The sequence below is a fragment of the Schistocerca serialis genome, chromosome 12, assembly GCF_023864345.2.
Source record: "Schistocerca serialis cubense isolate TAMUIC-IGC-003099 chromosome 12, iqSchSeri2.2, whole genome shotgun sequence".
Taxonomy (NCBI): Eukaryota; Metazoa; Arthropoda; class Insecta; order Orthoptera; family Acrididae; genus Schistocerca; species Schistocerca serialis.
Window position 1 is genome coordinate 121,560,733 of NC_064649.1, and position 16,589 is coordinate 121,577,321.

Consider the following 16,589-nt stretch of genomic DNA (forward strand, 5'->3'; position numbering starts at 1 on the left):
CCTACTCCGAGATAATTTATGGAATTAACTGCTTCCACTTGCTGAGCTGCTATATTGTAGCTAAATGATAAAGGATCATTCTTTCTATGTATTCGCAGCACATTACACTTGCCTACATTGAGATTCAATTGCCATTCCCTGCACCATACGTCAATTCGTTGCAGATTCTCCTGCATTTCAGTACAATTTTCCATTGTTACAACCTCTCGATATACTACAGCATCATTCACAAAAAGCCTCAGTGAACTTACGATGTTATCCACAAGGTCATTTATATATATTGTGAATAGCAATGGTCCTACGCCACTCCCCTGCGGCACACCTGAAACCACTTTTACTTCGGAAGACTTCTCTCCATTGAGAATGACATGCTGCGTTCTGTTGTCTAGGAACTCTTCAATCCAATCACACAATTGGTCTGATAGTCCATATGATCTTACTTTGTTCATTAAACGACTGTATGGAACTGTATCGAACTCCTTGCGGAAGTCAAGAAACACAGCATCTACCTGTGAACCCGTGTCTATAGCCCTCTGAGTCTCGTGGACGAATAGCGCGAGCTGGGTTTCATACGATCGTCTTTTTCGAAACCCACGCTGATTCCTACAGAGTAGATTTCTAGTCTCCAGAAAAGTAATTATACTCGAACATAATACGTGTTCCAAAATTCTACAACTGATCGACGTTAGAGATATAGGTATATAATTCTGCACATCCGTTCGACGTCCCTTCTTGAAAACGGGGATGACCTGTGCCCTTTTCCAATCGTTTGGAACGCTACGCTCTTCTAGAGACCTACGGTACACCGCTGCAAGAAAGGGGGCAAGTTCCTTCGCGTACTCTGTGTAAAATCGAACTGGTATCCCATCAGGTCCAGCGGCCTTTCCTCTTTTGAGCGATTTTAATTGTTTCTCTATCACTCCGTCGTCTATTTCGACATCTACCATTTTGTCATCTGTGCGACAATCTAGAGAAGGAACTACAGTGCAGTCTTCCTCTGTGAAACAGCTTTGGAAAAAGACATTTAGTATTTCGGCCTTTAGTCTGTCATCCTCTGTTTCACATGATGATGCAATTCGAAAACATGGGTGATCTTGGTGGTAGTTGGAAGAGGAAAGCATCCTAACCTGGTTAAACTTGTCCATCCAATAGTAAACATTACGAATAGTTTTTCCGTCTATTTTACATTGACATCCATAAAATATTCCAACAGTGACGCAACTGAAACCTGATTAGCCACAGCAACATTCCGAACGTGCTCTTCACTTAATGACACGTGGCTGGGCAATACTTTGTGGACTGCCGAGGCACATTTTACATTACAGGGTGCAGTGAATGCACAGAACTGCCGATTTTGGCATACTATTAAACTGCATGTTGTCCACGAAGAGTCAATGCATTCGTCGTATGTGGCTGTGTGGTGCGGATTCACAAGCAACTTAATTCTCGGTCCATTCTTCTTTGAAGGAAATACACCTAGAGGGTGTATCAGGTCGACCATGACATCTGCACATTATTGAGACCTCCTTGCACAGCATGTGATTCCTGCTTTGGAAGAGTGCAGCTTTGTGGAAACTACTGTTTTCATGCAAGATGGGACATCATCTCATGTCACTCACCCAGTTCAGGATCTGCTCAATGCAACATTCCACAAACATGTAATCTCCAGGGGTATTCCAGATGCACGGCCTGCAAGATCGTCTGATCTGGATCCATGTGACTTTTGTTCTGGGAATATCTACAAGTATTTACCTGGGACACGTTCTATGTCTCTGAGTGCCAGTATACATTATGCCTTTCTCGTTTGTTAGACCTTTTCTGCCCACATCCCATTCCTAATCCATTACATATGGAAACATTTCAATGGATGTTGGAAGAAGAAGAAGAAGAAGAAGAAGAAGAAGAAGAAGAAGAAGAGTATTCCCAAAGACTGGAAATTAGCTAGAGTGATATCAGTTTTTAAAAAGGAGATAAAGAGTGATATCGGAGTGATATCAGTTTTTAAAAAGGAGATAAAAGTCTATGCAGTTAATTACAGAGGAACAAATTTACTGGACTCAGCATACAAGGTGTATGCAAAGATTTTAAATACTAGACTTAAAAACATAGCAGAAGCAGTTCTGCATGAGGAACACACGGGTTTTTGGAAAGGACACTCCACAACAGGTGCACTTTTTATTCTACAGCAAATAATAGAAAAACGGAGTGAGTATAACAAAGAAACACACATTGCTTTTGTTGACTTTAAAAAAAGCTTTTGACAATTTCAATAGACAGAAACTTTGGGAAATAATGACGAATCGCGGATATCCAAAGCAACTAGTAAATGCGACAAAAAGCATATATCAAGATACAAATACCACTCTAGATCTCAATGGGAAAACCGCTAATGAGGTACCAACTAACAGAGGGGTAAAACAAGGCTGCTGCATCTCTCCAACTATGATCAACATCTACATTAATGAAATAATATATATAAGGAAATCAGAATTTCAGAAAGGCGTCTAACTAGATAGGAACATTCTTTTAAATAATTTACTGCATGCTGATGATGCAGTGATCTTAGCAGATAAGGAAGATGACCTTCAGAAAGGACTCTACTTGCTAAAACAAATGAGTGAAAAATGTAACACGGAAATTTCAAAAGAAAAAACTAAGACAATGGCCTCCATGGGGAAAGAACCAATCAGAACCAAAATAGTGATAGACCAAAAGATTTTACAGCAAGTAAACCATTTCTGTTACCTCGGATGTGAAATGACATATGGCTACAGCAGAGATATTGAAATTAAGCTTAGTCAATTCAGTCGGGTATGTGGAACAATCAACAGGAACCTAAAAAACAAAACCAGGAAAGGCAGTCAAACTAAATTTTACAAAACTGTTGCAGTTCCAACACTGCTCTATGGAAGTGAGACATGGGTGATTGCCAAGAAGCAAGAAAGCCGGGTTCAGGCACAAGAAATGAAATTCCTTACAGGTGTTAAAGGTTGCACAAGAGAAGACAGGCTAATCAAGATATTAGAGAAGAACTGCAAATCTTTAGCCTCAATGATAAAATTCGAGATTATAGAAGAAAATGGAATGAACATCTACAAAGAATAGAGGGTGAGAGACTTCCCTTAAAGCCAAGAAATTATAAGTGCCACGGGAGAAGAGACAGAGGAAGACCGCGACAGAGATAGGTACCGTAACACGCGCAATTCCTGCGTAATACCTGAAGAGAAGATGAAAATTTCTGCAGGGTGGTCCATTGATCGTCACCGGGCCAAATATCTCACGAAATAAGCGTCAAACGAAAAAACTACAACGAACGAAACTTGTCTAGCTTGAAGGGGGAAACCAGATGGTGCTATGGTTGGCCCGCTAGATGGCGCTGCCATAGGTCAAACGGATATCAACAGCGTTTTTTAAATAGGAACTCCCATTTTTTATTACATATTCGTGTAGTACGTAAAGAAATATGAACGTTTCGGTTGGACCACTTTTTCGCTTTGTGATACATGACGCTGCAATAGTCACAAATATATGGCTCACAATTTTAGACGAACAGTTAGTAACAGGTAGGTTTTTTAAATTAAAATACAGAACGTAGGTACGTTTGAACATTTTATTTCGGTTGTTCCAATGTGATACATGTACCTTTGTGAACTTATCATTTCTGAGAACGCATGCTGTTACAGCGTGATTACCTGTAAATATCACATTAATGCAATAAATGATAATTAAATAGACACCCTAGCTGCAAACAGGCGTTGATATACTTCACTGGGGACATGTTGAAAATGTGTGCCCCAACCGGGACTCGAACCCGGGATCTCCTGCTTACATGGTAGACGCTCTATCCATCTGAGCCACCGATGGCACAGAGGATAGTGCGTCTGCAGGGACTTATCCCTTGCACGCTCCCCGTGAGATCCACATTCCCAACATGTCCACACCACTACATTCGTAGTGCGCCTAATAGATGTTTGCCCATCATGATCAATGATGGGCAAACATCTATTAGGCACTATCTCATGATCAATGATGGGCAAACATCTATTAGGCGCACTACGAATGTAGTGGTGTGGACATGTTGGGAATGTGGATCTCACGGGGAGCGTGCAAGGGATAAGTCCCTGCAGACGCACTATCCTCTGTGCCCTCGGTGGCTCAGATGGATAGAGCGTCTACCATGTAAGCAGGAGATCCCGGGTTCGAGTCCCGGTTGGGGCACACATTTTCAACATGTCCCCAGTGAAGTATATCAACGCCTGTTTGCAGCTAGGGTGTCTACTTAATTATCATTTCATTTCTAGCAAAGCTGCATGGTCATCCACGGTATGTGTTCTTTCGGGAACAGATACTACCGTCATACATAATTAATGCAATAAATGCTCAAAATGATGTCCAGAAACCTCAATGCGTTTGGCAATACGTGTAACGACATTCCTCTCAACAGCTAGTAGTTCGCCTTCCGTGATGTTCGCACACCCACTGACAATGCGCTGACGCATGTTGTCAGGCGTTGTCGGTGGATCACGATAGCAAATATCCTTCACCTTTCGCCACAGAAAGAAATCCGGGGACGTCAGATCCGGTGAACGTACGGGCCATGGTATGGTACTTCGACGACCAATCCACCTGTCATGACATATGCTATTCAAATACCTCTCCAACCGCACGCAAGCTATGTGCCGGACAGCCATCATGTTGGAAGTATACTACTTGGGCATTATCATTTGTTGCGGGTCGTGGTTGACGTTTCACATGTGGCTGAACACTTCCTGTTTCCTTTAATAACGTAACTATCCGGGGAATGGTCCGGACACTTGGATGATGTCGTCGAGGATACCGAACAGCATACATAGCACACGCCCGTTGGGCATTTTGATCACAATAGCCATACATCAACACGATATCTACCTTCTCCCCAACTGGTAAACGGTCCATTTTAACACGGGTAATGTATCACGAAGCAAATACCGTCGGCACTGGCGGAATGCTACGTGATGCCACGTACTTACACGTTTGTGACTATTACAGCGCCATCTATCACAAAGCGAAAAAGTGGTCCAACTTAAACATTCATATTTCTTTATGTACTACACGAATATGTAATAAAAATGGGGGTTCCTATTTTTAAAAAACGCAGTTGATATCCGTTTGACCCATGGCAGCGCCATCTAGTGGGCCAACCATAGCGCCATCTGGTTTCCCTCTTCAAGCTAGACGAGTTTCGTTCTTTGTAGTTTTTTCGTTTGATGCTTATTTCGAGAGATATTTGGCCCGGTCACATCTTTATTGCATTCACAGCGCCACATTTGCACCTCGCAGGCAAGATGGGAACTACTTTTTTCCAATTTAAATTAGTTCCTCATTAAACACATCAGAATATCTACCACGTTCCGCTGCCATACAGTAATTACAGCCAACACTCGACTTCTGTGGGTAGCTGAACTTTAATTATAACCACCTGGTACAACATTTGTTTGAAATTGCTCAGGCATTCCCATGAATTCCACTTTGTCACTCCCTTTTCATACCCACCCCTTTGGGAGATACGTAATTTACCACCTATGCAGCGTTTCTTTCCAGATAGTGAGATTTAGTACCAAGTCTGTAATCCACCTATACCAAACACAGCATATCAAGAGTGACTGCAACAGCAGCTGTTTCAATGAGTCGTCACAAATGTTCGAGGTTATGTGGCAGAAGTGGAATATATACACTTTTCTTCGTGTAGCTGCACAAGAGAAAACCGCAACTTTTCAGGAAAGCTCCTGGTGCAATTTGGCATCATGGTTTATGACTTTCAGAAGCTGCTATCTGTACAGTTTCTCTCTTAACCACACTCTTAAGGCATGTTCAGTTCTGCACTAGCTTGATAGGTCACCTTTGTGGAGCTCTGCAGTATCATGTCCTTCACACACCCAGTCTTCTGAACATTTCAATTGCATAAACAACCCTTCCCTTCGAATTTTCTTGTAACGCTCCACTATATGAACTGGTAGTGTCTTATGAAACTTGCCACGGATAGCTCTTTACACACTCCCTACTGATTGACAAAGGGCAAATTTTTGCGCACACACAATGCTTTGTCTGCGTGTTTCGCCACAATGTTCAGCAACTTAAGTCAACAGGGCCTCTGTAGCCTGTTTTTCAAACTAACTTGGCAGTATCTTGTAAAAAAAAAGGAAAGAAAACTTTGAGAGTCTCTTTCGCATACTCTGTAATTTTTTACATTATGTTTAATACCACATTTTAAAAATATTTCTTGGACTTAATAATTACCCTGTATAATTATTTCACATAATGACTGTTATGGTAAACAAATGATTGAGACACTCTATCGAAAATTCTTCATCATTATGAATTATCGTTCTGGCCTCAAAAGTTCATACAGTCAGTTCATCATGGGTATTGACTTTCAGGCACTAGTCACTAATTGCCTGCTATTTTGTGGCTGTAGCTATACAATGGTGCACCCCTGACCATTGGTTAATTGGCAAATTTTCTTCATTTCAATATACACTGACTGTACTGATTTTCATACCAGGTTTTTAGTCTTCATCCAGTACATACACATCGCCACAGAACGTGTGGTGGCTGGTAGAGAGTACAAATAGACCTTAATATTGGTCTGGCGTTCAGTTCGAAGACTGATATGAGGCTTCCCAAATACACTATGTGATCAAACGTATCCGGACACCCCTAAAAACATACGTTTTTCATATTAGGGTATTGTGCCGACACCTACCGCCAGGTACTCCATATCAGCGACCTCAGTAGCCATTAGACATCGTGAGAGAGCAGTATGGAGTGCTCTGCGGGACTCACGGACTTCGAATGTGGCCAGGTGATTGGGTGTCACTTGCGTCATACGTCTGTACGCGAGATTTCCACACTCCTAAACATCCCTAGGTCCACTGTTACTGATGTGATAGTGAAGTGAAAACGTTAAGGGACACGTACGGCACAAAAGCGTACAGACCGACCTCGTCTGTTGATTGACAGAGACCGCCGACAGTTGAAGAGGGTCATAATGTGTAATAGGAGACACCTATCCAGACCATCACACAGGAATTCCAAACTGCATTAAGATCCACTGCAGGTACTAAGACAGTTAGGCGGGATGTGAGAAAACTTGGATTTCATGGCCAAGCGGCTGCTAATAAGTCAAACATCACGCCGGCAAATGCCAGAAGATGCCCGCTTGGCATCTTGGCTAGTAGGGAGCGTAAACATTGGACGATTGCACAGTGGAAAAACGTTGTGTTGAGTGACGAATCACGGTACACAATGTAGCGATCCGATGACAGAGTGTGGGTATGGCGAATGCTCAGTGAACATTAACTGCCAGCGTGTGTAGTGCCAACAGTAAAATTCGGAGGCGGTGGTGTAGTGGTGTAGTTGTGTTTTTCATGGAGGGAGCTTGCACACCTTGTTGTTTTGCGTGGCACTATCACAGCACGGGTCTACATTGGTGTTTTGAGCACCTTCTTGCTTACCACTGTTGAAGAGCAATTCGGGGATGCCGATTGCATCTTTCAACACGATCAAGCACCTGTTCATAATGCACAACCTGTGGCGGAGTGGTTACGCGATAACATCCCTGTAATGGACTGGCATGCACAGAGTCCTGACCTGAATCCTATGTAACACCTTTGGGATGTTTTGGAACGCCGACTTCGTGCCAGGCCTCACCGACAGACATCGATACCTCTACTCAGTGCAGCACTCCGTGAAGAACGGGCTGCCATTCCCCAAGAAACCTAGCACCTGATTGAACATATGCCTGCGAGGGTGGAAGCTGTCATCAAGGCTAAGGGTGGGCTAACACCATACAGAATTCCAACATTACCTATGGACGGCGCCACGAACTTGTAAGTCATTTTCAGCCAGGTGTCCTGATACTTTTGATCACATAGTGTAACTCAACTCCTTTACTACCTTTCGGGCCTCATTTCTAATCAATTCCCTCAGAAACGCCTGATGTAATTCGACTACATTCTATTACTCTGATTTCGCTTTTATTGAAGTTCATTTCATGATCCCTTCTCAAAACACTAACCTTGCAAGTTCAACTAACACTTCCAAATCCGTTTCAGTTTTCGAGAGAATTACATCACGAACAAACCTCCAAGTTTTTATTTTCTCTTCCTGAACTTTGATTACCCCCAATCTTCTCCATGGTTTCCTTCACAGCTTCCTGAGTATAGATATTGAATAAGTCATGTATTGGCTAAAAGCCTGTCGCACTCCTTTCTCAGCCACTGTTTCCCTTTGATGTCCTTTGACTCTTGTAACTGTGGACTGGTTTCTGCACAATTTGCAAATAACCTCTCTTTCTACATTTTATCCCTGCCACTTTAAAAATTTCAGAGACTGTAGTCCAGTTTACATCGCCAAAATCTAGGTTTGCCTTTCTTCAACCTATCTTCTAAGACAAGTCGTAGGATCAGCATTGCATCATCACATGTTCCTACATTTCTTCAGTACTCAAACTGATAGTCCCAGAGGTCAGCCTCTACCAGTTTTTCCATTCCTATGTAAATAGTTCGTTTCAATACTTTGCAACCATGACTTATTACACTTACACCTGGCAACACTGCCTACTTTCGAACTGGAATTATTTCATTCTTCCTCAAGTCTGAGGGAATTTCACCTGTCTCATCTCTCTTGCTCTCTTGCGGAATAATTTTGTCATGGATGGCTTACCAAAGGATCACAGTAACTCTGAGGGAATGTCATCTACGAGGGTAACCCAAAAAGTAAGGTCTCCTATTTTTTATAAGTACATAGACCTGTTTATTTCTACAATGGTTTACATCAGTTTACAGCTTGAACGTTTAGCTATTTTTCGACATAACCACCATTCCTGCCGATGCATTTTTGTAGACGCTGTGGCAGTTTTTGTATCCCATGTCATACCAGCTCGCCGCCATGCTGTTTAGAAAGTTATGAACCTCTTCTTTCACCTCGTCGTCGGAGCTGAATCGCAGGGACCACAATTAACGCTGACAGGTTCTGAATTGCCTGTTTGAGGTTGCCTCAAACAGGCAATTCAGAACCGGAGCAAGGTCGTACACATGACAACGCTCGCCCAGACATCGCTTGGCAAACAGTTGCTCTCCTGCAACAGTTTCAGTGGAACGTAATCACCCACCCACTCTATAGTCCTGACTTGGCGCCCAGTGACTATCACCTGTTCCCTAAGCTAAAAGAACATTTGGCCGGAAAGCGATTCAGCTCCTACGACGAGGTGAAAGAAGAGGTTCATAACTTTCTGAACAGCATGGCGGTGAGCTGGTATGACACGGGATACAAAAACTGCCACAGCGTCTACAAAAATGCATCGACAGAAACGGTGATTATGTCGAAAAATAGCTAAATGTTCAAGCTGTAAACTGATGTAAACCATTGCAGAAATAAAAAGGTTTATGTACTTGTAAAAAAATAGGAGACCTTACTTTTGGGATTACCCTCGTGCTACAGAGATCTTGTTCCCACGCTTACACACATTTCTGAGTTCATTCACTCTCTTCCATCACACTTAGTATCGATCTTCGACACATTGATAACTTACAACATATTTAAAAATAACTACGTTGTTGTAGTAATAGCAAAATTATATTTTACTTACCTGTTATCAGTGGCTGACATTTTAAATGGCGGAACTGCTTCGGCTGAAGAGATATCTGGTCCTACAACTTCTCCGTTGCTGAAACCAGAATTTGGGGACACTTTATCGTTCCCGCGTTTGGAGACAAAGTTCTCTGCATCAGTGCATTCAACAATTTTGTCCAATGCATTTTCTCTCACACCATTACAACTGTAATTCCGTAGGCTGTTGGCCACACTGTTTCGCTCCACATCCGGGAGGCGCAACTCTGTTGCAGGCTTTGGCCATATTGCCCTGAACAGTCTTTCTTCAGTTTCAGATTCTGGACTTTCTTGCTCACATGATTTCCCATTACCTTGGTCTCCAAGTGATGCCGCATCACTTTTGAAAAACTTGCTTTTCTTGCCATACGACTTCCTGTAGCCTTTCGTGCAGCCACCAGAAAACATTCTGTTCTCAAAGGAAAGCAGAGACGGTTCACTTGATAGCTCCAAATTATCTATGCTTCCAGATTGTTCAACACACTTCTGGGAAGTTTCCTCTCGCGGTGTGAGCCTTTCCGAGGTATAATGTCTGATCTCGTCGCAGGTTAACTTTCTGAGCAGAACCACTGGTTGCAAAGAGGAAGACACGGCATATGAAGAGCTCTGACAATCGTCACTACTCGTTTTATTTTCACAACCTGGTACATTTAACTCTCCTGTGCTCTCTACCGTGTTACAGTCTGCAGTGGAAGAATCACAGTCACTATTCGCTACATTCCCAAACAAATGACCGCTAACGCCAACTTCTAGTGCGGATGTTACACATTTCCTATTACTGTAAACAGAACTCTGTTGCTCACACTGTACAGCCTCCCTGGTTGGACCAGACTGATTAACAATAGCACCATTCTGAGAACGTTGCAGTTCATTTACATCCGCGAGTATTTTTTCGCATCCTTCTGACTCATCTTCAAACAAACCACGTACACAACTTCGCGTACCTCTTTCATATTCTTCTGAGCGTTCATCTGTCCTCCTGACTTTAACGATGCTGCTGTCTTTAATGGGAGAAGTCTTTCTCTTTGCACAGCCACCCGGCCCAGTTTTCCTCGAGGGCAAGGTTTCTTTCCAAATGCTGCTCCCTTCGTGTACTCCATTCACTTGGATGGGCGTTGACAGCTCGGCTCTTTTTTCATCTAGCTCCGCACTGCAGTCAGCCACTTGCTTCGAGCCACGTCTTCCACTACTGGACAACCTAGATTCACCAACTACAGTTTCCTCGGACCCACTTCCTTTCTCCTGCAAAGCGGCACCTTTCATTTCTTCATATTGTATAGTATGACCGTTCCGATCAGCTACAAAAACATTTCTTCTCTCTGCTGGTGTAGATGTAGCCAATGGATTGCTGTTCAGAGCATGAGATCCATTTCCCCTCCCCAGCAATCTGGCATCTTTCTTACCTCCAAATTTAATACGAGGTGAGCTAGGCAAATACCTCCCGTTGCATACTCCATTGACTCTCCCATTTAAACCGCTGCTGCGAGTCGGCCACTTTGGTTCAGTTACAAAAAATTTTCTCCTCTCACGGGGTTGGGATGTAGCTACGGTAGTACCACTGACAGCTGGTAACTCTGTAGATTCATCATGTAATTTATCTACCATCACAACAGGTTGTAATGAAGGCAAAGTATAACGATTTGCACTGTAGAACAGATTAGATAGTTTCAATGATGCCGCCGCTTTCATTAGCAAATTCTCTCTTCCTTTACCTATTTTGGCATCAACAGGTAGTCTGGCATTGGTGGAAGGCCGATTGGTCAAATTCTTTACATTCCCAGAACGAATTCTCTTTTCTGAGTCACTGTTACACTTCCTCCAAAAGTCTTCCTGCCACGAGTCCGTAATACATTTCCTGTTGGGTTCACCTAACTCCCGGGGGACCTCCGACCTGTCCAGTTCCTTCATCAAAATGTCTATCGTTCTCCGGGTAGGACCCTTTTTATGGCTCTCCTGGAATGGAAAAGAAAATAAATTATATGTTAAAAACTCTTGTCATTTTTAATTAACATGCAGAGTGGAAGTGGAAAATGTTGAAGTGTAAAATGGTGTGTGTGTGTGTGTGTGTGTGTGTGTGTGTGTGTGTGTGTGTGTGTGTGTGTGTGTGTTTTGGGTGTTCAAAGGCGACGTTATCAGTGCCTTACAAATATTAGTAAGAATTGAAGTGGTAAACAAAAGGGAAAGAATAAGCCTTACACAAATACATCCATTCTCTCCCAACCTCGTGCATGGTCATCCACACAAGCAATATAAGAAAAAATTTAAAATACACTACTGGCCATTAAAATTGCTACACCCAGAAGAAATGCAGATGTAAACGGGTATTCATTGGACAAATATATTATAGTATAACGACATGTGATTACATTTTGACGCAATTTGGGTGCACAGATCCTGAGAAATCAGTACCCAGAAAAACAACTTCTGGCCGTAATAACGGCCTTGATACGCCTGGGCATTGAGTCAAACAGAGCTTGGATGGCGTGTACAGGTACAGCCACCCACGCGGCTTCAACACGATACTACAGTTCATCAAGAGTAGTGACTGGCGTATTGTGACGAACCAGTTGCTCGGCCACCATTGACCAGGCGTTTTCAATTGGTGAGAGATCTGGAGAATGTGTTGGCCAGGGCAGCAGTCGAACATTTTCTGTATCCAGAAAGGCCCGTACAGGACCTGCAACATGCTGTCGTGCATTATCCTGCTGAAATGTAGGGTTTCGCAGGAATCGAATGAAGGGTAGAGCCACGGGTCGTAACACATATGAAATATAACGTCCACTGTTCAAAGTGCCGTCCATGCGAACAAGAGGTGACCGAGACGTGTAACCAATGGCACACCATACCATCACGCCGGGTGATATACCAGTATGGCGATGACGAATAAACGCTCCCAGTGTACGTTCACCGCGATATCGCCAAACACGGATGCGACCATCATGATGCTGTAAGCAGAACCTGGATTCATCCGAAAAAATGACGTTTTGCCATTCGTGCACCCAGGTTCGTCGTTGAGTACACCATCTCAGGCGCTCCTGTCTGTGATGCAGCGTCAAGGGTAACCGCAGCCGCGGTCTCCGAGCTGATAGTCCATGCTGCTGCAGACGTCGTCGAACTGTTCGTGCAGATGGTCGTTGTCTTGCAAACGTCCCCATCTGCTGACTCAAGGATGGCCAGTAGTGTATGTACAGAAAGAGCCATACACGCTATCAGCGCACTGTTGCGAGGCTGCATCGCTTCCATCCCACGACACGTCACTGCTGTTATCTGTGCCAAAGGTGGACATGCTGGTATATACTAGTTACGTGGTCATAATGTTCTGGCTAATCAATGCACTTCAACAACCGTCATTGCGTCGATTTAAAGGAGGAACTACAATGCGATATCCCTCTGTGGAACAGTTTTGGAAAAAGACGTTTAGTATTTCCGGTTTTTCTGTGTCATCCTCTGTTTCAATGCCATTACAGTCACAGAGTGTCTGGACAGACAGATTTGACCCATTTACTGATTTAACACAAAACTAGGATTTTCTGTCATTAGAATTAGAATCAATCAGAAAATTTAGAAATTCTGAAGGGTCTTTTTCTCCATGTACCCACACAACGAAAGTGTCATCAACATAGCAAAATCAACATGATGGTTGCCACCTAAAGAATCGTTCCTTCAAACTTTTGCATAACATAAATTTGCTACAACTGCGCTGAGTAGGTACCCCATAGCCACATCATCAGTTCACTATAAGAATTTTTGTCCAACTGAAAGTAAGTTGGTGAGAGACCCAAATACCTCCTAACTCTGCTATCACATCATTAAGTGGAACCGTACCACACAGTGATACGACAAAACTGACTATAATTCACCCAAGGACTCAACATAACGGATATTAATTCTTTGACAAAATGACTAGAATTTCTAATGTGTCAGTTTTTTTTCCAGCAAACAACTGTAGGAGAGTGGCGATGTGTTTGGCAGTGCCATAGGTCGAACAATTAATAGCACTAACAATAAACAATAGATCTTAATCAAATGGCAATGCATTTTAGCCAAACAATATGCAATTACCAGTTTTAAAGAGCACATGGTGAAAAATTCAGAACATCTACTGAGATACGAGGATGTGAAAATTTGCAACAATATCAATAACCCGCAAAAAATTATATATATCAGTCGTTTCGTACTACTAACTTTTTTCAATGCAGTTTTGTACACAATGCTCTACAGTATTTAACTTCCTTATTCAGGCATATAAAATATTTGTAATTGCTCCACATACACGCTGAGGAATGTTGCATTAACAATTTCAATGAAAGTGTACTGAAAATACCAGCCTCAGTCAAAAACAATATTCCTGAATATATTTAAGCCATTATATATATATACAGGGTGTTTCAAAAAGACCGGTATATTTGAAACGGCAATAAAAACTAAACGAGCAGCGATAGAAATACACCGTTTGTTGCAATATGCTTGGGACAACAGTACATTTTCAGGCGGACAAACTTTCGAAATTACAGTAGTTACAATTTTCAACAACAGATGGCGCTGCATGTGATGTGAAAGATATAGAAGACAACGCAGTCTGTGGGTGCGCCATTCTGTACGTCGTCTTTCTGCTGTAAGCGTGTGCTGTTCACAACGTGCAAGTGTGCTGTAGACAACATGGTTTATTCCTTAGAACAGAGGATTTTTCTGGTGTTGGAATTCCACCGCCTAGAACACAGTGTTGTTGCAACAAGACGAAGTTTTCAACGGAGGTTTAATGTAACCAAAGGACCGAAAAGCGATACAATAAAGGATCTGTTTGAAAAATTTCAACGGACTGGGAACGTGACGGATGAACGTGCTGGAAAGGTAGGGCGACCGCGTACGGCAACCACAGAGGGCAACGCGCAGCTGGTGCAGCAGGTGATCCGACAGCGGCCTCGGGTTTCCGTTCGCCGTGTTGCAGCTGCGGTCCAAATGACGCCAACGTCCACGTATCGTCTCATGCGCCAGAGTTTACACCTCTATCCATACAAAATTCAAACGCAGCAACCCCTCAGCGCCGCTACCATTGCTGCACGAGAGACATTCGCTAACGATATAGTGCACACATTTGATGACGGCGATATGCATGTGGGCAGCATTTGGTTTACTGACGAGGCTTATTTTTACCTGGACGGCTTCGTCAATAAACAGAACTGGCGCATATGGGGAACCGACAAGCCCCATGTTGCAGTCCCATCGTCCCTGCATCCTCAAAAAGTACTGGTCTGGGCCGCCATTTCTTCCAAAGGAATCATTGGCCCATTTTTCAGATCCCAAACGATTACTGCATCACGCTATCTGGACATTCTTCGTGAATTTGTGGCGGTACAAACTGCCTTAGACGACACTGCGAACACCTCGTGGTTTATGCAAGATGGTGCCCGGCCACATCGCACGGCCGACGTCTTTAATTTCCTTAATGAATATTTCGATGATTGTGTGATTGCTTTGGGCTATCCGAAACATACAGGAGGCGGCGTGGATTGGCCTCCCTATTCGCCAGACATGAACCCCTGTGACTTCTTTCTGTGGGGACACTTGAAAGACCAGGTGTACCGCCAGAATCCAGAAACAATTGAACAGCTGAAGCAGTACATCTCATCTGCATGTGAAGCCATTCCGCCAGACACGTTGTCAAAGGTTTCGGGTAATTTCATTCAGAGACTACGCCATATTATTGCTACGCATGGTGGATATGTGGAAAATATCGTACTATAGAGATTCCCAGACCGCAGCGCCATCTGTTGTTGAAAATTGTAACTACTGTAATTTCGAAAGTTTGTCCGCCTGAAAATGTACTGTTGTCCCAAGCATATTGCAACAAACGCTGTATTTCTATCGCTGCTCGTTTAGTTTTTATTGCCGTTTCAAATATACCGGTCATTTTTGAAACACCCTGTATATATATACATACTGAGGTGACAAAAGTTAGGACATCTCCCAGTATTGTGTCAGACCTCCTTTTGCCCGATGTAGTGCAGTAACGCCATGTAGCATGAACTCAACAAGGCGTTGGAAGTCCCCTGCAGAAATATTGAGCCATGCTGCCTCTATACCCGTCAATAATTGCAAACGTGTTACCGGTGCAGGATGTTGTACACCAAATGACCTCTCGATTGCGTCCCGTGAATGTTCGATGGAATTCATGTAGGAAGTCGGGGTGGAAAAATCATTCGTTCGAGTTCTCCAGTATGTTCTTCAAGCCAATAGCGAACCACTGTGGTTCGGTGACATGGCGCGTTGTCGTCCACAAAAATTCCATCGTTCTTTGCGAACGTGGAGTCTATGAATGGCTGAAAATGATTTCCAAGTAGACAAACATACCATTCCCAGTTGGACCAGAGGACTCAGTCCATTCCATGTAAACACTACCCACACAATTACAGAGCTATACCAGCTCACACAGTACCTTGTTGACAACTTCGGTCCATGGCTTCATGGGACCTCCGCCACACGAACACTTACCAGCTGAAATCGCAACTCATCCGACCAGGCCAAGGTTTTCCAGTCGTCTAGGGTCCAACCGATATGGACACGAGCCCAGGACAGGTGCTGCAATCGCATCGGTCGTCTGCTGCCACAGCCCGTTAATGCCAAACTTCGATGCACTGTTTTAGCGGGTACATTCGTCGTACGTCCCACATTACTTTCCGCGGTTATTTCACACAGTGCTGCTTGTCTCCTAGCATTGACAACTCCACGCGAACGCCCGTGTTCTCGGTCGTTAAGTGAAGGAAGCTGTGTTGTCCGTGGTGAGAGGTAATGACTGGAATTTGGTATTCTCAGCAAAATCTCGACGCTGTGGCTCTCGGAATACTGAATTCCCTAACTATTTCCGAAATTGAATGTCCATGCTTCTAGCTACAACTACCATTCGGCGTTCAAAGTCTGTTAATTATCGTCGCGCAGCAATA

The 16,589-nt window shown here is 43.4% G+C and overlaps 1 protein-coding gene and 1 non-coding gene across 2 annotated transcripts in view; one reads left to right on the plus strand and one right to left on the minus strand.

Moving 5' to 3' along the window:
* The window catches only part of LOC126428177 (ubiquitin carboxyl-terminal hydrolase 29-like), a 415,671-nt gene that overhangs the window by 181,026 nt on the left and 218,056 nt on the right, over positions 1-16,589 (minus strand). Inside the window, exon 4 of the mRNA XM_050090091.1 lies at positions 9,629-11,601. Coding sequence (XP_049946048.1) covers positions 9,629-11,601 — 1,973 coding nt within the window. The remainder of the gene's footprint in view (positions 1-9,628; positions 11,602-16,589) is intronic.
* On the plus strand, positions 4,144-4,218 carry Trnat-ugu (transfer RNA threonine (anticodon UGU)). Its single transcript has one exon. It is a non-coding gene; the product is annotated as a tRNA-Thr (tRNA).